Source organism: Pholcus phalangioides, unplaced genomic scaffold, assembly GCF_987345545.1.
Source record: "Pholcus phalangioides strain wild (caught in Gottingen) unplaced genomic scaffold, Ppha-v1.0 ptg000022l_1, whole genome shotgun sequence".
In the NCBI taxonomy this organism is placed as follows: Eukaryota; Metazoa; Arthropoda; class Arachnida; order Araneae; family Pholcidae; genus Pholcus; species Pholcus phalangioides.
This window is the reverse complement of record NW_028301615.1, coordinates 8,147,813-8,170,690: the sequence shown is the minus strand read 5'-3', so window position 1 is coordinate 8,170,690 and position 22,878 is coordinate 8,147,813. Positions and strand designations below refer to the sequence as shown.

The window sequence follows — 22,878 nt, the reverse complement described above, 5'->3', positions numbered from 1 at the left end:
GGAGTCGCGAGAGAGAGAAACGAGAACGAGTTGAGACATTCGAAAAAGGGAAGAGTGTAAAAGTTTGTACCAAAGAGACAGGACGGTTTCATTGGAGGTGTTGGATAATAAATTAAATAAAGTGTTGTTTTCTTCTTTTGGGAGTCTAGAATCCAGTTATTTCATACTGAAATCGTAGTGGAGGTACAGCCGAGGACCTACGACCGAGAAGAAGTCGGGGGAAAGTTTACCTACACCATCTTTGAATTGGTTAACATCTGGGTGTCCAGGACCATTATTCAATATCAAGAACTTTGAATGGCATGTCTTCACTCTTGAGGTACCTCCTGACTTCTGGAACGAAACACCAATTAAACCAATCCAGGAAAAGTGTTTTTTTCATCCAAAATACTGAGAGCTTTGACTTATCCTTTCCCTTCAATGCTCGCGAATTCGCAGATTTGAAAATAACAGTGGGCTTTATCATGTGCCCATACGCATTTGCAAAAATCAACATAGTCAGTCTATAGCTTTACTTGCCTTAAAACCTCACTTTTCTCCTTGGGTGATAAATGTTCTTTGCGTATTTTCTTCCAAAATAGCACTGTTTCATCATTGCTAATCATCTGATGTGCATAACAATTCTCTTCAATAATTTTCTGCAAAGTCTTCTGAAATTTTCTAGCTGCATTCTGGTCAGAAGAGGGTTGATCGCCAGTGATTTTTTAATTGTATAATCCAAATCGTTTCTTAAACCTAAGAAACAAACCTTTACATGCACAAAATTCTGATGGATCAGACGTTTCACTGTAACGATATTTAGCTGTTGTTACATCCCAGATTCCATTTTTATCTTTCCCAATATATTCTGGTCAGACAGATGACAACAATGATGTGACAACTATTTCATTTAATTAAGACTTTTATTACAGCGTTAATTTTTAGATTTTACAATGAAACTTTCTAAGTCTACACAACATGCAGGTAAATTTTCTTTAGAGTTTTAACATCAATATATCACAGATTCAAAACTTGGTCACCCAACCAGTCCGTCGATTACACCCTTCAGTATGTCACTGTTACAAGAACGAGCAGTTCACTTCTTGATTGATCCGTTCTATCTCCAGGTGAATTTTCAAAAGAAAGTCCATAGTAACAGCATCACGCATCCGAAGAGATGACGAACCTAATCATAGACGAGAGCGATTTTTGACTAGAAGATGAAGAGCATAATCAACGGATCGAACGGTGCCAAGGCACCCAGCTGAAGTATCAACTCATGACTTCTGGAACGAGGCGGGATGAAAACATCACAAGTGAAATGAAATGTGGTATCCACATTGTCCACGTTGTGAAATCAACGTGTCTGTTCACTGCACACTACCGGCATATAAGGGAAAACTCCCCATCTCACATTATTACCAGACCAATCCGTATTGTGATTCGGTGCACTAGAATCAACGTAATATTTGACAAATAAATTTGCATATTCACATGAACTTAGAATAATATTGTACAACTATGGTAGTCGGCATCTGGCAACACAAAAAACCGTGAACGTCAAAGACCCGGCCAGGGTCCGCAACATCAGGCCTATTTTGGATTGTATAAGCTCAAGACATTATAAACCGTGAGATGGTTCTAGACCCACCGACAGTGTGAAGGTAAAATATTGTAAAAACATGTATAATTATGCTTGTAAAACATTATTTCTCACCTGTCGTGTGTTTTAATAATAATAATAATTTCATAATTTCTAACTTTGACAACGACTCTGCATGGTCCTCACCCGTGCACCACGGGAACCAATTAATGATAATTCATGGGTACTCTTATCACGTTACATCACCAGCTTTTTCCTTTATAGAAGAGTGAATTTTTTTTGCCTTTTCCTTTATAATATTACAATCAATTGGAATACCTTTTTTGTAGCACTCTTAACCCATAAAAACCCAGCATTTTCTGTATGGGAAACACATGGATCCCATAGGTGATACAAAGTTTTCGCTGGCCATAGGTACGATTAATTTCGTACCTATGGCCGGCTGATTGAATTTCAGATTCTTTTTTCTTTATATATCTCATCGTACATTTCGTAATGGCGTGCCACAGTAGCAATTGATTTACTTTCGTTAAGCATATAGTCTATATCAATTTTTTTGTGAAGTTTTCACTTTTCTTTCTCTTTTCGAAACATTATCACTAGCACTAAAAAAATGAGCCATCCTAAACACTACTCAGATTTTGTAAACAAAACACGTGAATAACAATTACTGAATGTCTGCAAAAAAGTTTCAATGAAGGAAAAAAAACGTGAATATGGGGGGGGGGGGCAACTGTAATATGATATTAGTTAATATTTTATAAATAATATTTGTTAAATTAAAAAGTTTGTTCCAAAATTTTAACAGTTATTTTTTTGTGGCAAAACAATATTAGTAAAACATGTAAAGTGCAGCTGTCCATGGCTTTATATTATTTTTGATGACAACACAGAAAGAATGTATGATGGCGAGTTTGGGTAGCATTGTGAGTTTGGATATCATTGTTTTACCACGCACAGATAACAACTGTTTGAATTTTGAGGCTTTTTAACTTGATAATTTAATATTACTACTTGTAAAATATTTGTTAAGTGGTGGAAGAGGTTCCAGTTCATGATGTTTCTTGCAAATACAAATACAACGCCACAACAGGCAAATTGCCCAACGAGATGGCTGACTTAAGAACATCATGGATCCCGAGCCATTTTTTGGAGGCCCTACCTACTACTGCTACACCACACATGCACCCCCCCCCTTCTCCTGCGGAACCCCCCCCCCCCAACGAATCGGTACATGCGGGAATGTGCGTGTACGTGTAGTGAAACCTGACGTGAAGTTTTGTTGTTTCTCTGTAATGCTTGTTATGTGTAGTGCTGCCATCTGCCACAAGTTTTTCTAACTATGAGTGAAGTGTTATGATTGAATGATTTATCGTTGTAGGACTGTTGCTCTCTGTGGCGAGACTTTTTAACGGGGAGATCGGCTCGCATTTGCGCCTTGAAGTTGGGAACCACAGAAAACCAACTTCAGCCGACCACAATGCATTTAATATAGGGCGATTCTAAATTTATGGGCAAACTTAAGGAGGTGATATAAGAATAAGACACACACCTAAACAAGCAATTTTTTATCATAGAATGTGCAGTCGAATCGCAATAGGAAAGCCAGAAAAAGGGTGTTTTTAGATGGTGCACAACAGCATTACACCAAAAACAAATATATTTTTCTGACAGATTCTCTCTCTCTCGCTGCGATATGTGTCATCAAACATTTGAGGGTGCATATGCACCTTTGGATTGGAGTTTGTATTTTATTGGTGCAAGGACCATCAAGGTTATGCTGCACCAAACATGATTAAGCGGTATAATGACTTATGGTAGAATTTGCGTTATCCAAGTTGCACCATGAGAAGACCTACCACATTACAATAACCTGCACGAGCATTGGCGAATGCAAGATTGGCCTTTAGAAGGGCACATTAGGTTTGGGGAGCACAATTAACCTGTCCCAAATAAATTTTGAGCTAGTAACCTAGCTAGCATTTTAAATTAACAGAAATTGATAAACATAACATACACAGGGCTTCCACTCGTCCTGCTTTTCTTACTTTTCATAATTTTTGGTAAAATGTACTACTTTTGTCTTACTTTCTAGTTTTTGTCCTACTTTTTTTGACAAAACATATCAACAAAATTTATATAATTGAGGAGGAAATCATCGATATAATGCCAAATAATACAAATGTTGAAATTGCAATTAATGATTCTGCCAAGGCAAAAATCATATAGTTTTTAAAGTTATTTTTTTTGGTGGGGGGGGGGGGTGTATGTAGACCACTTGGTTTATTAATTTTTCTTTTGCTTAGCTTGAGGGTTCAACAAGTAGAGTAGTGATTAAAAACTTCTGCCTGGTTGAAAAGAAATGATTCTGTAGGTTCCTCTATATAAAAAAGAACATTCTTAAAAACCAGTTGCGGTTTCATGGTCTTGGACAGTAGCTAACATTCATCATTATAATTCATCATTCAAAATTATGGTGCACATTTTCTGTATAGGTGAAACAATAGTGTGCATTACAAAGATTCATCGGTATTATGAACATTATTCTGAAATTTGTGCATGGCATCCTAATTTTGCTTTCACAAATTATATAGGAAGTTGGTGGCTGTGGAATTTACTTGCTTCAAGGCCGTAGTGAGAGATTTGGGAGTCTGTCCCCTCCCTGAAATGTAAAAAGACCAAAAAAAAGGTAAAAGATGGCCAAACCTATTGTTCCATCGCCTTGGTCCCCCCCCCCCCATGGCCTCCACAATGGATGGGCTGGCAAGGTTCCAGCCCTGGGGCCCGGGACGATGTTCATTATTTTTTTGTTTTTTTACGCTATAAATCCATCATAAAGGGGCCCGTGAAAGTCTGGTCGGGGCCCCCAAAATATTCCAGCCTAGGGGCCCTACCCTAGGATGTGGGGGCCATGCTCCTCCCCCTCCTGAAATGAACCTATAGGCCTGATTTGTTGGTGAAATGAATACAAGTGAGAAATTTTCGTGGTCATCTGGGGGGCGGGACGGCAGGACCAGTCCGATATGGCTGCAGGTCAGAGTTCCCCATAGAGAAGTTGACAGGTTTCATTTCGTGGGGGAAGGGGGGGGGGCTGGATGAATTTTTTTTGGTATTGAACTGAACACAATGCATAAAACATACAATCAAACGGAGAAAAACACAAAGCAATGAAACTCCACGAAAAGTAACATTACGATGACACAGACACTCTCTGACTCCATATAGTCACACACATTTGTATAAGTGAAAGTGAATAAATTTCTTTTGGGAAAAAAAAATATATATATTGACCCACTGGAAGGACTAGCAGCTCTGTGACTAGAGCTGCTAGTCCTTCCACTTACTTGAGGGATGCTCGGCGGGCCTCCAGGTCGGGCAGTCCCGTGGGGAAGTTAACAGGTTTCATGTTAAGGCAGAAGCGTGCTATAAATGCTCGTACAGGTCCCACTAGAAATCTGCACATTGGCTTACTGCTCCTTGGTTGGCTGCCCTTGCATTTCATTCGTTAGTAAAATTAATATGAATAAAATTTTTCTGTGGCCCTCACAGGGGGGGGGGGGATGTGCAACAGGGCTGCAGGCTGGGGACCCCATGGGGAAGTTCACTGATTTTGTGGGGTGCTTGATGAATCTGATTAGTTTTTGTTGCTTTAAGATTGTAAAATTTGTCTGTAAGCTGGTGCTTTCACATGCCACCATGCCACTTTTCATAGCACTCTGATGAAGTAGGATGAAATAAACAAGATACGCTGTGGAGAGAAAAAGTGGATTGGCCATCGAAGGTTACAGGAGGGCTTAGACTCCCCCAACCCCGGTATAGTTGTATTCATGAACTTTTCCCTGATATTTAATTTTTAATGAAAATTTTTTTGACTCATTCACAAATGCAGATCGTGTGAAGCTGTCATGATGTGTAGAAGAAAAAAATCAGATGAGTTTTCTTAAAAAAATAAAATTAGTGGCTTCATAAAAAGAAATATATGTGAAAAAATTTGAATGAAAAATTAAGTTGTTAGTTATTTTGTAGCTTATGAGCATATTTTCTTGAAAGTTTAAAGTGATTTAACTGTCATTTGGTCAACATCTTTTACCTCTGTCTCAAGAGTGGCCACAGCTGACTCCATAAGCTCTGGGTCTTTTAAATCACTTCAATACTACACTGGTGTAAGAAATTAAGAGAATTTGCAGACTTGGCCCATTATCTCTAGAACTACTGTACTGATTTTAATGAAATTTGATATGTACATACATTGATACAATACAAAACAAATAACCATTCAATTGTGTAATACACACGCATGATCGTGCGCAACATTCGTTGGGGTCGGAAGCTATGAAACAGCGGTTGCAGAATAAACAAAAAAATGGGTTAATAGGGGGTATGGTCCCGTCTTACAGATGTACAGGTCTCGCAGCGTGATTTCATACTTGAAATAAGGCAGTTTATCATTTCCTGTGGCACTCGTTCAGCAACGCTGTTTTCGTTCCCTGGATGGTTCCCGGAGGGGGGTTGCGAGTTGCAATTGCCCTCCCCAGAGCGTCCCAGACATGCTCTATAGGGTTAAGGTCTGGAGATCTGGCTGGCCGATCCATCCGGCAAATATCTTCAAATTTACCAAAATTCCACAACACGTGTGTGGGCGAAAGCAAAAAAAAAAGAAGCCACCAGTTCAGTTGTGATAATGTCGAAATAAATAAACAAAACATGAATAACACAGCTCAACACAAATTTTATACTTATTTGTGCATCATCGCTCGTTAACAGAGTCAGAATTTGTTTAAAATTTTTGCTCGTTATGTGAATTGCTCATTAATTGAATCGCTCATTAACTGAGGTTCTACTGTATTGTATAATTGTACCAATGACACTTCACTTGAGTCATCACCGAAAACTTCAGTGACAATGGCTTTGCTTTTAGGTTTTACTGTACAGTAGACTCGACTGTCTAGCTTATTGCTTTCTGGCCTAGTTTAAAACAATACATTAATGAATTTACTTTTTCACATTTGTGTAATCATTTTAAATGATTACACAAATGTGTATCAGCTTTGTGGCATAGTCTGGGACAAAGTGAGTGCACCTAACAGTTTGAGTGTGTAGCTAGTGTTGTGTTTGATATTTCAGTGCTGCCATCTATAGTTCAAATTGTGAGTGAAGTGTAATGATTGAATATTTGTAACGTTGTAGGCCTGTTGCTCTCTGTGGCGAGACTTTTTAACGGGGAGATCGGCTCGCATAGTGCCTTGAAGTTGAAAACCAACTTCAGCCGACCACCACTGTGGCGCCGGTGGGGTTCGAACCCCGATCCTCACGATGCTAGTCCGTCACTATGACCACTCGACCACCACAGTGGCACTGAAGCTGACCTGTAAATATTTCTGGGTCAATTGAGTACTCTGAAAGTGCGCTGCAGTGATCTGTAAAATTTCCGCGGGTCAACTAAATGATCTAGAAATGTGCCGCAAGGTTACTTGAGTGATCTTTAAAAGTTTCAGGGGTTGATTGAGTGCTCTGGAACTGTGCCGCGGTGATCTGTAAATATGCTGCGACATATTTACTCATCAGAGAATTTGCTGCAGGTCACTTGAATGACGTGTAAATGTACACGGGCATTCGATTGGTCTAGAACTCTGCCGTGAATCACTTAAATGTAGATGAACAATATCTCAGGTTACTCTAGTGATCTAGGAATGTGCCACAGGTCACTAAGTGAAGTGGAACAGCAGCTTGGGTAACGTGAGTGACCTGGAACTGTGACGCAAGCCACTGGAATGACCTGAAACAGATGACTCCGGGGCCACATTCGGCCTGTGGGCAATGGGTTATGCATACATGTGCTACATTTCTATGGCACCTAGACAGGTTTTTTTCTTTCTCTGAAAAGCATGGAGGAAAAGGGATCATGATTATTAATTGGACTTTTGAAGTAACAGTAGAAATTTTATTAATTTCTTTATAGTTTTGCTGTTTACATTGTTTTTGATTCCACATTCTGCGGAAATGAAAGATTTTTAAATTCGTTAGAACTTGAGTTTCTTAAAATATCAATAGATAGGTAAAATATATAAGGTGTGAATCTCAATGGCACATTTTTAAATGCATAATTTTAATCCCATAATTTGGGAATTCAGTTTTTTCCCTCCTATTTTTTTCCTATTTTTTGTCAATGGTTTTCTTATTTTTCCTACTCTTTTTTTCAAATTTTCACTTCTAGGCCTGCATTTATTAGTGAACAGGAAAATAAGTTTTTGAGTAGTTTTTGTAAGAACTGTCCCCTTTAGTTAAGGTCAATGCCCCCAGACTAGCAAAAGTGAATTTCCACACTGCCTCCCCATGAAAATGAAATCCAAAATGTGTGGTTTTTATAATTTGCATACCATAAAGAATTGAAATATTTCACAAAACTAAATGTCCTTCATGCAATAATAGTAAATGAAAGTGGTCCCACAAGAACTCAAGGGGGACTGTTGAAAAACACAGCTGTACAGTGTACATGATTTTATGTTTCTTGCAATTAAGTTAGACAATCTGAACAAGTTTTTGTTGAAATATGTGTGCAGTATGGGCATCTTTTTATCAGCCACATCGTTGGGCATTTTGTCTGTTGTGGCGTTGTATTTGTATTAGGGTGAAACGAATTTTTTTTTTTCGAAATTGTCATTGTAATAGAATTTAAAATATGCCTTTATGTGAGGAGATGCCATTCCTAATTATTTTTCCCAAAATTCAAACTTCTTGAGGTTCCTCATCGCCCCTGAAGTTTTACGCACGTGTAGAATTCTGTAACATGACACTGAGGAGGAGGCTTTTTTATTCCCCTGAACACGTGATTCATTTAGTGGCCTCGACGGTTTTCCCTTGTTTTCAGTATTCATTTGCAATCTTACCCTTAACTGAGAGGGTGTATAGCAGTCAAGTCAAAATGATGACCACAAGCTTTTATTGTTGTGACATTCTAGGAAATCCCCTAAAGAGTGGGATTCTCGGGTTTCGTCCACCTATGGCGATGTTATGCTTTGTTATTTGCTAACTCAACTAAATATGAAGGCACAGCAATCAAGAAAAGATCCAGTTATTGCAGACATTCTTGAAATTATCGTGCCAAAGATAGAAAATATTTGGAAAATTTCTTCAATTCCTATTGTTTCTCACCAACGGATATGCAAAAATTTCAAAGACTTTTACTGTAAATACAAGTATCTTCAGAAAAATATGAAAGCAAGAAAAGATTCTCAAACATTCAAGTTGAACTTAAAATCTTTTCAGTGAAAGCATGGAAATTGTTCGACATTTCAGCATGCAAATGTAATTTTTGAAGACTATAAGTGTGACAAGTTGAGAAAGATCCTAAATTTAGAGCGAGATTTCTTGCAAGATCAAAGAAGTATTCGCAAGATGGCTATTGGTCGAGTAGATGTCCTAACAACGAAGAAATTGAAAAATAATGAACAAAGGAAAATGAAAATGGTATCCCGTTGGATGGTGCTTTGGTGGTCGAGTGGTTATAGTGACGGACTCGCGATGTGAGGATCCGGGTTCGAACCCCACAGTGGTGGTTGGCTGAAGTTGGTTTTCTGTGGTTCCCAACTTCAAGGCGCAAATGCGAGCCGATCTCCCCGTTAAAGTCTCGCCACAGAGAGTAACAGTCCTACAACGATAAATCATTCAATCATAACACTTCACTCATAGTTAGAAAAACTAGTGGCAGATGGCAGCACTACACATAACAAGCATTAGAGAAACAAAAAAACTTCACGTCAGGTTTCACTACACGTACACGCACATTCCCGCATGTACCGATTCGTTGGTGGTTCCGCAGGGGGGGGGGTGCATGTGTGGTGTAGCAGTAGTAGGTAGGGCCTCCAAAAAAAATGGCTCGGGGATCCATGATGTTCTTAAGTCAGCCACCTCGTTGGGCAATTTGCCTGTTGTGGCGTTGTATTTATTTGAAGTCATCTTACGAAGAAGAAACTGCGGAAACTATACATAGTTCATCAATTACTGAAAACTCATCTATACCCAACGATTCTGAGGAAAGTGATCTATATGAGCCAAAATACAATTTACCGTTGAAATTTCGATCTACTAGTACTGAAGCTGGTCCATCAATCGGTGCCAAAGCAAGTACTTCATTTGCTTTTGAACTCCAAGAAGCAGTAGAGTAAGTAAAGTCATCAATCCCAGACTTTTTGAAGCAAGATTTTGATACGAAGGAATTGATCGGATGTGATGGGACTTTTACCAATACTGGTTATAAAAATGGTGTTATCAAATTAATAGAGAAAAAAATAGGTCATCCTTTGCAATGGCTTATTTGTCTTTTTCACTAAAATGAGTTACCTCTAAGGCATCTTGTAAAGCATCTAGATCAGTGATTCCCAATGGGGGCGATGGAATGTTCTAGGGGGGGGCGGTAGAAACTACGGGTATAACATGGGATCCTATGGGTTAGATTGTGTTGGGGGAAATGGGAGAAAAAACCGTCTACGTCCACCCAGAGAATTTATTGCTCTCATTACTCTCAGATGAGAATCTCATTTACAAAAAACTGGGAATCAAGAGAATTCTGAAAATTAGAAATGAGGGATTATTGCAGAAATCCGTACATTACATGTTCCGAAAATAAACTTTTCTGCTAAGCACTATTTGGAACTATGTGCATGGGATCAAGTGCGAGTGACTGAACCACCTATTGTAAAAAATCAGGAAATGGACCCACAAAAATGATCTGAACCTGCTTTTCCATCTATATCGAATTTTCCATGTCACACACAAGCAGTTGAACGGTGCGTACTACTCATAACTGAAGCATCTCTTGCTATATCAACAACCGAGAGTCGTTAAGGCTTCATTCAAGCCAGAATAAAATAAAGGATTACCCTGCCATTGTTTGAAAAAAAGTTGACTATTTTGCAAAAGTTAAATGTAATAACAGTGGAAGCAATAGAGGCATTCTCCTGACACCTATATCGTCAAACTATGTTTTTATTTTTTATTTGGAACATGGGTATAGATTTGTCTTCCCCCCCCCCCCTCCAAAAAAAAGGGTTTATTTTCATCTCTATATATTTTTTTTTTCAGTTTTGCCCCATGTACTGAATAACTTTCAAATTGAGTGTTTTTCTTTTTTTAGCGAATGCTTTTTAAAAATCATCAACTTCGTTTATGTTTAAAAAGATTTTTATAATGTGTACTTAGAAAAGTCTTTTTGCTCAACCTTTAGGGTCTGTGAGGAACCTCAAGATATTAAAATATTTTCCTAGATTTTGATATAACTTCTTAAAACCTTAAAAGGCATTTTTTGAATACTAAGGCAACATCAATTTCTAAAAAAAGTGAAAAAACACATTTTTTCATTCCATCCTAATGTGCAGTATTTTTATTCTTGGACTTCCTTTTTTTTTTTTTTTAATAATAATAATAATAACGTGATCTTCACGTATTCCCAAGGGATCAGCATGATCTGTCCAGGGAATTTGTTAGTGTTAGGTTAGCAGACATCCATGCCCGAACCGGGATTCGAACCCAGGCCTGCACAGTGAGAAGCTAGTTCCCTAACCACTCGACTGCCAGGCGGCATTTTCTGTTATATTCTTTTGATGGTAGGGGTGGGGTACGTGAGAATGAGTGCACTATATTTACAGAACTATGACGTATCCAGCTCTTCTGTTATCCAGCTGCCCTTCCTTCACATTAGGCCAGATAATCTGTGGTCTATTGTACATTTTTGGCAACGATTGGTCTAAAATTGTCTAAAATTTGGCAACGATTGGTCTAAAATTGTCTAAAATTTGGCAACGATTGGTCTAAAATTGTAGATTTGTATAGAGAACATTCACAAAGAAAATTGAATGTATATATAGATCATAGTTTCCCAAACTTTTTGTTCCATCGCCCCCTTCTTCAGAAACTTTTTCTCTCATCGCCCCCCCCCCCAACTCAAGCAAACCCATAGGATCCTATGCTATATCCATAGCTTATATCGCCCCCCTGGACCATTCCATTGCCCACCAGGGGAAACACTGATATAGATTAAAGTTATCTTCATTCAGAATTTTAGTAAATATTACAAATTCAAATATTGAATTTCACTCATTGAGAAAATTGAGTTATTTTTATAAGCAAAGAAAAAGTCTTGATGGACTAAAATATGGGATACATGGTCACAATACTTTCGATGTATGTTAGTGATCTATCGAACTGTTTCAGATATTTTACTGGTCTTTAAATACATAAAGGTTGAGAAACTTTGCTATATATGTTCAAATTATTGCAAAAACCATTTTTTAACAATTTTTTTTCTCAACAGCTAACAGTTTGACACTATTTTTTTATATATATTAATGAGGTTATGGTGTGCTTCTGCATGTCACACAAGTGCTGCCCGCGTAATAGATCTGTTTTTTGATTATGTAGTTCAAATGCAGGTAAAAGCTGATCAGTTTAGATTAGTATTTTGTTTATTTAACAAAATGTTTGAGCTATTTTTACCCCCCCCCCCCCTATTTTAGGGTCATAATGGTTGTGTTAACTGCCTTGAATGGAATGAAAGAGGAAAGTGAGTTTTTTGCATTTTCATCATTATTTTTAAGTGTGAATGGCATTAGAATGACAGATAATGGTCATTTCGACTGCGATAAGAAAAATTCAAGAAATCATTTTCTTTATTTCTTCAAATTGTATCAGTTTAGCTTCTCTGTTGTTTTTTTCCTGTAAAGTCTTTATCATTCACTATTTTTTTTTTTTTTACAATTGGACAAAATGGCTTGTTGTGTGATAAACACAATGAATTTGTGTTCTGTTACCTCAATAGGAATTTCGATGAAAATTCTTGGCGTCATTTTCGTGATAAGCTTTTTAGGTACAGTATGTATATAGGGTAGGGGGCCCAAATATCACCCACTTAAGCCATTATTTTAATGACAGGACTAATTCATGTGCAATTAGTGTAAAAATTGTTCTATTCTATTGTCTAGACTGTTATCTAAAAACAAACTGAATTACAACTCTAACAGAATTTTTAAACACCCAAAAATTTTTTTTTTTGCGACCTGTGAATATTTTACTATTAAAAAAGTATCTTCCACTATACGTTACTCTATTTCTTACCCTATTTCTAAAATGGGTTGAAATAAAGTTTAATTCATGTTATGATTACACTTTTTATTAAACGTGAAAATTAAGACAACAAAATTGAAAGTGATATAAGAGTTTTTTGTATTTTTAGAAATATAATCAACATACCTTTTTAACACTTTTCTTAAATACAACAAGTAGTGTGCACAGCTGTATGCCGTAATTTTTGCGGCACCCTCACTAATGATAGACCCTTTGTCTGACTTTCCTGTTTTATCACTTCCCCTCCCTCACCTTTCCCTTTTCTTCAAGGGGTATTTTCTTTGTAATGATAATGCTGCTGCTTCACCACTATTTTCTTTCTTGTTACCCACTAATGTTCAAATAGTAAGTCATGCTGCTTCGATCTGGAGGCTTTCTATGCTACAAGAACTCAGAGAAGAGCCTCTACTAATTTTATAAACAAATATCCAAGATTTATAAGTTTAAGGGGCGCTGGGTATTTTGATTCCCCCCCCCCCCCCGAACTACTTCAAATGATCCACATCTGCCTGTTTCAGCCTGCAAAAAAAATTCTTAGTTAAAAAAGCTGTGGAATTGCTTCAATGTACTTTACAGGCCTATCATTAATTTTAAATACAACCTAAACTATATCAATTTATGCAGTTGAATATTAAAAGACAATGACAATACAAAGAACTTAATTTTCATGCTTGAGAAGATATAAATAAAAAGTTCAAATCAATGATATTGCATGGATATCCAACTCAAAACTCAGGTCCGGCTAATTACTTATATAATTTTCTGGGCTTCTGGTTATCTGGTATATCTCTAAGCGAACTCAATATTTCAAAAATTGAGAACTCAATACAATTTTTAAAATTATTGATGTGGTGGAAAATGCCACCAAATTTCCGCATTTCTACAGTAAAATCTGTAATTTCAACACTGATTTCTATGAGGATCACCCTTTTCCTGACCCTCAAAGCGATGCTGATACATGATTATGATGTCTATTTAAAAAGCCTCATTACTGGGGGTATTGAAAATATGGCAAACCATTATAAAGGCATATACACGTCTGAAATGCATTGCTAGGAAACCATGGTAACCAAAGTAAACATTCCGAAAGTGATTGTTGAGGCCCAAAAACCTTTGTTGCCCGACAGTTTTTTGCAAATTTGGGGGATTTGCCTTGCTCTGACTAAATTTTAAAGTAGCCTATCGTTCAAGTTGGGTCCCCAGATATATCAATATATATCAATACCCATAAGGCAGTGTCATGAAATCTGGTATCAGTACTCGCTTATCGTAAATGAAGCCATACCCTTTGACCTCTTGTTTGGTCAGTCTCCGCCTTCTCTTTGCATCTCTCGTTATTTTATAATCATCTTGGACGATGACCTTCGTTGTGAAATTTATGCACTGGACCAGAGCTTTCATCGTGTCATAGTTGAGCTCCAGTGAGTTTCGATAATTAAGTGCGAATTCTTTGATCTTGCAAATACAAATACAATGCCACAACAGGCAAAATGCCCAGAACGTCTTTCCATCTGACTTATATAGGCATAGTTTTTCACACCACCTGTTGTAATAAAATTAATGAGACTTCATTTTAAGCAAGAATAAATTTTCGGTTACAAATAAGATTAGATTGAAAAAATAATTTTAAAAAAGTGTATTACCTACACAAATTGAGATTCATTCACACATGACCATTAAGTTCATCTGTGAATTGGCCCAAGAAATCTCCCAACAGTGGATCATTTGTCCCATTGCTAAACATAGATTATTCTGAAACTTAAAAAACAATCAGTAAAACAACAAACATGCTCACATAAAATTAGTTTCATCGAAAAATTATGTATAGAAACTTACGAGTCCATGTCAAAATGCAGCAAAGCATCGCCTATTCTTCCATCTCGGTATACAGCTTCAAACATTCCCACGTTGTTGTGAAGGCAGCCAGGAAGACGTTGGTTCAGTTGGTCTGGGGTACAAAATCCGACTTGTACCGCCATTCTAATGAAAGCTATGTTGCCAGCTACAAATCTTTGACCTGAAAAAAAAAAATTTTAGTTTGATCATAGGTGATTTAATTATTTTAGAACATTTTATGAAGCATGTAATAATTACCTCAATAGAAGGATCATCATAAAGAAATCTGTGGATTTTGTGATGTATGGCAGTTGGGTTTTGTTCTCCTGCATTCCACAGCGATCCCAGAAGCTAAAAAAAATTTTTATTGAACTCCATATGATCCTAAAAAAATACATAGCTTCCAAAATTTGTAATGGTTTATAATGATAATTACCAATTAAGATATAATTTTTAGCCACTTGGCGATGACCTGGATTAATTTGTATGTTTTCAAATGCTCCAGTAGGATGCCTTCAACTTGCTGATACTGCTTCACGTACGAGTCTTTATCATCATTCGTGGCGCAGTTTGATGGCTATCCTGAGGACTCTTGCTTGATTTTCAGGAAGTTGTTTATGTAGGTGGCAAAAAAGACCCTCCCGAATTTTGTCGAAATGATAAACCTAGAAAAGGTAAAATATGACCCCCACACAATATATTGCTAGAATAATGGGATTAACATTAATAAGTTATGAATAAAAAAATACCTCGTAGATCTTCTCCACAACATCGTTTTTTCAACGGCCTTCTTGAGCTCTTCAGTAACCCATGTTCCTGTGATGCATCTTTCCTCGTCACTGTGTTGGCATTCTTTTAAGTGTGTTTCCGGTCAGCTTCCCACCGGATCACACCAAAATATGATGATAGGTCATCAAAACTTTCCGTGAGAAATTTCAGATGTCCGACTGGATATCTGCAATGAAATAAACTTGTTAAAAAGAGAAAAAACAATGTTTAGGTTAAAGGAAACAATGTTTAGGTTAAAGGAAACAATGTTTAGGTTAAAGGAAACAATGTTTAGGTTAAAGGAAACAATGTTTAGGTTAAAGGAAACAATGTTTAGGTTAAAGGAAACAATGTTTAGGTTAAAGGTTCTTAGGAAACAATGGCAATGGTTAGCCATATTAAGTTGCATACTTTCACATTTATTATTGTTTATATGTCTGTATGTATGTTCTTTATACAAATCTATAGTTTAAGATCGATTGTCGCCAGATTTTACATATATACCAAACAGGACCGAGATTGAACCGTAGGCTACTTTAAAAGTTCGTCAGAGCTGAGCAAATGCCCGAAAAACTGTCAGGCAACAATGGTTTTGGGGCCTCAACAATCACTTTTGGAACGTTTACTTTGGTCTTTAATGCTGCCATTATAACAGTTTATTCCCTTATAGTGGTTTGTCACTTTTCCAATCCTCCCAGTAATTGAAGAAAACCAGGGAAGCGCCGGGTATTTTTGCTTGCCTATATACAGGAATTTTGAGAAAGCGCTTGATTCTGTCTTCACATCTGCTGTTGTTAAAGCTCTAGATATAATTGGGATAGAGAAGACTTGCATCAATATCATCAAGAAAATGTATGACAAAGCAACTGCAACGTTTCGTTTGGATAAAGGAAAAGCAAAAATTAAACTTGGAAAAGGAGTCAGACAGGGTGATACTATCTCACCAAAACTCTTTACCACTGTTTTAGAAGAAGTATTCAAAAAACTGGATTGGGATAAAAAAGGAATTAAAATAAATGGAGAATTTCTCAACCATTTGCGTTTTGCAGACGACATTGTTGTTATCAGCAGTAATCCAGACGAACTAGAAGAAATCATACAAGAATTGGCGAAGGCAAGTATTCAGGTGGGCTTGAAAATGAATCTGCAAAAGACTAAAGTTATAATCAACCCCTTTGCGTTAAAGAGAGCAATCTTGCTCAACAACACAGAGATAGAAGAAGTAGAAAGCTATGTATACCCGGGACAAGAAATTACCATGAGCAACAGAATCATTAATGAAATAAACAGAAGGATTGGATGGAGTACTTTTGGTAAAAACTGTGTAATTCTGAAGAGTCAATGCCATTATGCCTGAAAAGAAAAGTTTTCAGGACTGTCTTATGGAGCTGAAACATGGACACTCACAAGGAAGATGATACAAAGGCTACAGACAACACAAAGGAGCATGGAAAGATGTATGCTAGGCATCACAAGGAGAGACAGAAAATGAATCACTTGGATAAGTAATCACGCAAAGGTATATGATATCATGGAAAGAATCAAATGTTTGAAATGAAAATGGGCTGGACATATTGTAACATGACGACCTGGGATCTCTTACATATCTCAATGTTCATCTAATCTTGTTTAGGCCCCAGAGTTCGTTGTCTACCAGAAACCACCTGAGGCACCCGCTGGTGATCTGGTTCGGGCCAGTTATTTCGTTTAGTCTGACGGTTGGGGGGTGGGGTCTCCTGGCTGTCGGGCGAGAATGGGGCCAGAGGTCGGCTGCCGGCATCCCATATAAATTCCGGTTTTCATCTATGTCAGAGATCCCAATAGCTCATCTAATTACCTTCTCTTTCCCTCTGGGGGGTTCCCGTGACTCGTCCATGGGAACCACGTCGAGTCGTTGTCAAACTCAAATAGTGAATTAGTTGTGCAATATATTAGTGCAATATAATGTAAATATTCTGCAAGGTGTTATATGAATGTGCAATAAGTTTTACCTCCATGCCGTTGGTGGGTCCTAGGACCATCTCGCGGTCTATAATGTCATGAGCTTATACAATGTGCAATTGGCCTAAGAGTTGTGGATCCTGGCCAGATCTCCAATTTGTTATTTGCTTGCCAGATTTTGTTATAGTTTTACAATATTTCCTTTTCTCTCATGAAGTTATGTAAATTAGATACAAGCTCAATACCGCACCTTCGATCTTGTGATTGGTTCTGCCATGAAGCATTGTGGGAACGCTCCTGTATAAAGACCAGACAGATGTGCACGACTACTACTTCCGAATAATTTCCTGTCTTCAGTACTAAGGCTTCACACCCTGTTGAGGTGTATCTTGTGATTGGTTCTGCCATTAAGCATTGTGGGAATGCTCCTGTATAAAGACCAGACAGAGATGTGCACGACTACTACTTCAGAATAATTTCCTGTCTTCATTACTAAGGCGTCACACCCTGTTGAGGTGTGAGCCAGATTGTCTCTCAGTTGTAGCAATGTGTAAAATTTAGGAAGGTGTGCCTTTGGCACCTCACCCGTCTCATTGCTTGATCTCATGTAATAATCAAACGTCGTCTGCGGATTGATGAGTGGCCAGACCGGCTACCCTTGGACATCCGCCTCCAGTTGTTTACTACGCATTGGCTGATCTATAGTCTCAACAGATATTTCAAGACACAAACCCATCCGAACCTGGTATTGGTTTTTCTCCTACCGTGGTGTATAGAAGACCACTGACTGACTGAGACATCTTAGAGTGTCTTGTGGACGATCTGAAGTAATACTTGAATACTTGGACATAGCGATGAGATCGTTCTATTTTGTTGTCTCATTGTAATGTTTGAAAGAAAAGGCTAACTGAGAAGATAGCTTGTAAAAATGTTGTACACTAATTTATTAATAGTTAATAGAATAAATGGTTATAGTTTAACTAAAGTCTAGTTCCATTTGCATTATTGTCAGCCATTCAATGATCACTGGGGTTAAATTAATAAAGAATCGGAAAATGCAAGATCAACGTTGCAATATTGCAAGAAGACAGGACAACAGATGGACCACAAGTATTCTAGAGTGGTACCCACGTGGTGTTAAACGTCTGAGAAGGTATCCCCAGAAAGGAGTTGACAAGATCAGAAAAGTGGCAGGAGTCAACTGGATGGCTAAAGCATCAGACAGAGCAGAATTGAAAAATTTAGAGGAGACCTTCATCCAGCAGTGGATTGAAAATGGTTGTTGATGCTGATATACAAAGGGTGTCCTGTAAGTGCTAATGCGGCCTTTATCTCATCAACCACCCGTTGTAGAGGTATAGTTTCAATTTTAAAAATGCTTAAAAGGCGTTTGAATAATATTCGCTGCACAAGCTGGACGTATGACGTCGCTAACCACAGAGAACAACAACTACGGTGACAAAACTGAGAATAAAAATGTTCAACACCAGCTGATGAACTCAATGCTTGCCACTCTGGCACGAAGTTAAAAAATTATAATTATCCACCAACATGTGAGTTCAACTGCAAAATGACTCAGCACTGCTATCATTTTCACATTAGTTGATCAAACTTGGCAATGAGAGAATTCCCATAGACCCAAGCACCGGGCTGATTACGTTCCCAAATGGATTTTGCCAGCTGTTAAACTCAGTTCAAGAACTTGCAGACAAAGTGTTCCCAAACATTGACAAAATCACCAAAACCATGAGTGGCTTTGTGAGAGAGCGATTCTGGCATCGAAAAATGACAGTGTGAACAAGATCATCGAAAAATCCTAAAAATTATTCCAGGAGACTCCACATCTTACAAATCGGTTGCACTGTCACAGACAGTTCTGTATCCTGCAGAATTTCTGAACTCTTTGGATATTCCGGGTATGCCACCACACAACTTGACCTTCAAAGTCGGAGCACCTATAATGTTTTTAAGAAATTTGGAGACACCGAGACTCTGCAATGGCACCAGACTCTGCGGGAAGAAATTGCACAATTACATTATTGAAGCAACGATTCTAACGATGTGCCAAAGGAGAAGACGTCTTCATTCCACATATCCCAATTATCACTGAAGAAATGCCATTCACTTTCAAGCGATTACAGTTTCCGGTTCGTTTAGTTTTTGCCATGACAATCAACAAAGCGCCAAGGTCAATCGTTAGCAGTGGCAGGTATCAACCTACTTGAGCCCTCTTTTTCACACGGACTGCTTTTCGTCGCCTGTTCGTAATCCCAAAATTTTTTCCATCTACACACCAGATGGAAAAACAAAAAATATTGTGTATCCACAAGTGATTGCCTGAAGTTTTTAATTAAAATATTTAAAAATAAAAGTAATTTTTTTCTTGATGCAGAAATTTTTTTGATTAAGAAATAATTAATAATCTACATGTATAAATTTTTTACAGGGCGGGGGTAATGTCGCCGGGTATCAGCTAGTAAACAATATTTAAAGTACTTACTTGCAGTATTTGTTGACCCACATGTATATCAATACCCAGACAAGTCAATATGTTTTGCAGTGCCTTGATAGAAGAGTTTGATGGCATTGTTTTGTCTATTATAGAATGGGTCTCTAGGTTCTAGCCTATCTACAAATTGGATATCTTCCAAGAAATTGTTCAGATCCCCGTCTTCCAATAGCATCCTGAAAAAAAAGAAACACAACATATCATATGTAAATAAAATGAAACATATGTAATAGAGCAAGCGAAGTAATAAAATTAATATTACTCTCACCATGAAACCGATCTCACCAGGTCTCACCATGAAATTGATAAATCGTGTTTGTTTCGGTACCGAAGCCATCCACACTGAGGCCAACCACTCTTTTCTCCTGTTCCATTTCTGGAATGGTAAATGTTCAGGCTAAGATATGATACCCATTCAATACTAAGGCAGCTGCTGTTAGTTTGATTGACATATCCATTGAAAGGTACCATTCCAATCGTGCCGCCTTTAATATATTTTACCTCTAGGTCACCATATAGGCAGATGCTATGGTGAGGTACTGGAATGGGTCGACACCGGTTAATTCCAAGAACTCCTTACGAAATTGCAAGCACCAACGTCCGACCTAAATAATTAAGAAAATACATTATAGCATAGGAAAATAATAAAACAATAAATGAAATCCCATAGCTGAAAAAAAACTTGCAGTATTTATACATTTCGTGTTTGAACACAAATTCTTTGCTCTTTCTTTGTTCGTACTAGCTGTCGAAATTTGCTTTCGCTTTGACTGTGAAAGCTTCCGGATTAAGGAAGTTCTTGGGAGGGAGGGCGCCATTGTAGTCCTGGTTTTCCAGTCAGTTGGAGATGTGGAGAGAACCCTTTCTTCAGTTCTTCCTAAACAAAGTTGCTGTCAGTAACCCAGAGGTTGAGGTGTCCAGCTGCAAAGTTATGATCTTGGATCCACATGGCACAATAGAAGGTTTTATTTTTTGCTCTAGGAGATATCTATACAGAAGAAAAAATTAAAAATGGTGTGCTTATGCATACATAAAATTTTTTCGAATATTAACAAAAAACTTGAGCAAAAATTTACCATCGAACCCTTCATGTTGCGTGCAATGGCGGTGTGCTTCTTATGTTCCTTGTGGAAGAGCCAGGTGCAGAACTCGTTTATGGCTCATTATAGCCACTGTAAAGATAGCCTCTTGGCCATCCCAATATTGTGCCACAGTAAAGTTGATCATGTGCTTGCCTGAAGACTGATCCGTCTCAAAATCGAAGAAGATGAGCTTGTCAGAGGGGGGTCTTCGCTGCCTTCTTCTTAAGGGAGCAGAGATGATGTTTGTCGAGGTGAAAATTTTGGCAGTTTCTACAATACTTCTTGCCACAAACATGTCTGCCTTCTACCTGCTCTTTCGGCACAAGTAATTTTTTGCATGTTGGACACTCGTAGAATTGTTGGCAGTATGTGGTGTTTTTGCCCCCAAGACTATGTATTGCAAAGCAGTCAGCGGATCTGCATGTCGTATGGCAGTCGTTGCAGGTTTGAGGTATCCCAACCATGCATGAATTATCAAAGCATGTATTGCATTGACTGTGCATTTGTGATACTGGGCATGGTTGTAGGCCTTATCACAGTCTGGAAATTAGTGCTGTGGAATTCCTTGGGCGATGTGATGAGGTCATAATGTCCGTTATTGAGCAACAACAAAAATATTTTTTTGTCTTTTCTGACTGTCTTGAATATCACCTACATAAAAATAAAAGAATAATTAAAAATATACGTACAAAAATATGTTTCATTGAATATATAAAATTCATTGAATAGTATTTTTTCGTAATAAAAAAATTGCCTGATAAAATTCTTCTTGCGACTTAATGAATATCTGGACGTTTGGAATTTCAGCAAACTTGGCGATGGCATCAAATCCACAAGAACCTGTATGAAATTTGGCTTTTTGATATAGATTCATGGTCATTTCCTTCTGTGTGTTTATTCCTTCTTGAGTCTCTTATAGTAGAAAGTTTAGGATGTTTCTCAAGGTAGGTGTTATCCACGACTATGGCCCTGGCACAACACAGTCGATCTTGTGGTACACTTATAACTGACCTCTTTGTCAGCCAGTGGGTCGATATGTTGACGATCTTACATCTTGGTCCACCCTTACCTCGTTGTAACTGCACAGTGATAATGTCAAATCTGAGGAAAGGATCATTTAACGTGATGGAGATCTTGCTCTGCAGCACTTCCATTATCACTGCCAGCAGTGATTCTGTCATGAGTGAGGCCACAGGAACAAGCGATGGGGATATAGCTTGATCCAAGCTGTCAGATGCCATAATGATTGTGAAAAAAATATATAAAGTTTTTTAAATAATAATTCACATGTGTTTTTTATGAGTAATTTTATATCTAGTAAATATATATACCTGATTCTGTCATCTGGGTGTAGTCCTCATGTTGTTTTGTCTATTAGCTGCGCTAATAAGGCTTGCAAAAAAGCCACTGTTGCTATTAACAGGGTTGACAAATGTGCTAAGTGTTTGGTCATTATTCGTGCAGCATACATAATCTAGTCCACATTGAATCTGAGGTTTTTCTTTCGGGACTGTACATGCAATTCGTATGATTTTTGTCCTAGAGAGCAAAGCAAAAATGTGGTATCACAGCAGATAACAATAAATCATAATACACAAAGAAAAATATAATAATTCAAAAAAACTTACGGAATCATCTATCGACATCCCCTCTTCCGAACCTTCACCAATCTGCTTCATAGCTTGCACACAGATGCAAATATAATCTTAATTTTTAAAAATTAAAATTAAGATTAGATTTTTTTTGTCTACAGGATAGTTTTGATGTGGAATCAGATTAATAGCAATCCATTTTTTGATCATTTCCAAGCTGTCAGATGCCATAATGATTGTGAAAAAATATATAAAGTTTTTTAAATAATAATTCACATCGACTGGGAGCTGGTGGAAAAAGTATTACGAAAATATTTTAAAATTCAGTGTATTTTTAATTTCTTTCAAAATAATGTCTAATTCATTTAATTATTATTAAATTAATTAGATAATATTTTTTTGAAAAAAAATTTAAAATACACTGAATTTTAAAATATTTTCGTAATACTT

The 22,878-nt window shown here is 37.5% G+C and overlaps 1 protein-coding gene across 4 annotated transcripts in view; it reads left to right on the top strand.

Annotated features, from left to right (window-relative positions):
- LOC149069414 (WD and tetratricopeptide repeats protein 1-like) overlaps window positions 1-22,878 on the top strand; it is a 530,664-nt gene that overhangs the window by 134,203 nt on the left and 373,583 nt on the right. For 3 of the 4 annotated variants that reach the window (XR_016195038.1, XM_089249199.1, XM_089249201.1), the window contains one exon: window positions 12,094-12,140. The exons of the other annotated variant lie outside the window; for it this stretch is intronic. Coding sequence is in view for 1 of the 3 variants with exons in the window: in XM_089249199.1 (XP_089105325.1) it covers window positions 12,094-12,140 (47 nt within the window). In the remaining 2 variants the exon portion in view is untranslated. Of the gene's footprint in view, window positions 1-12,093; window positions 12,141-22,878 lie in introns of those variants that run through there. 4 annotated transcript variants of the gene reach the window in all.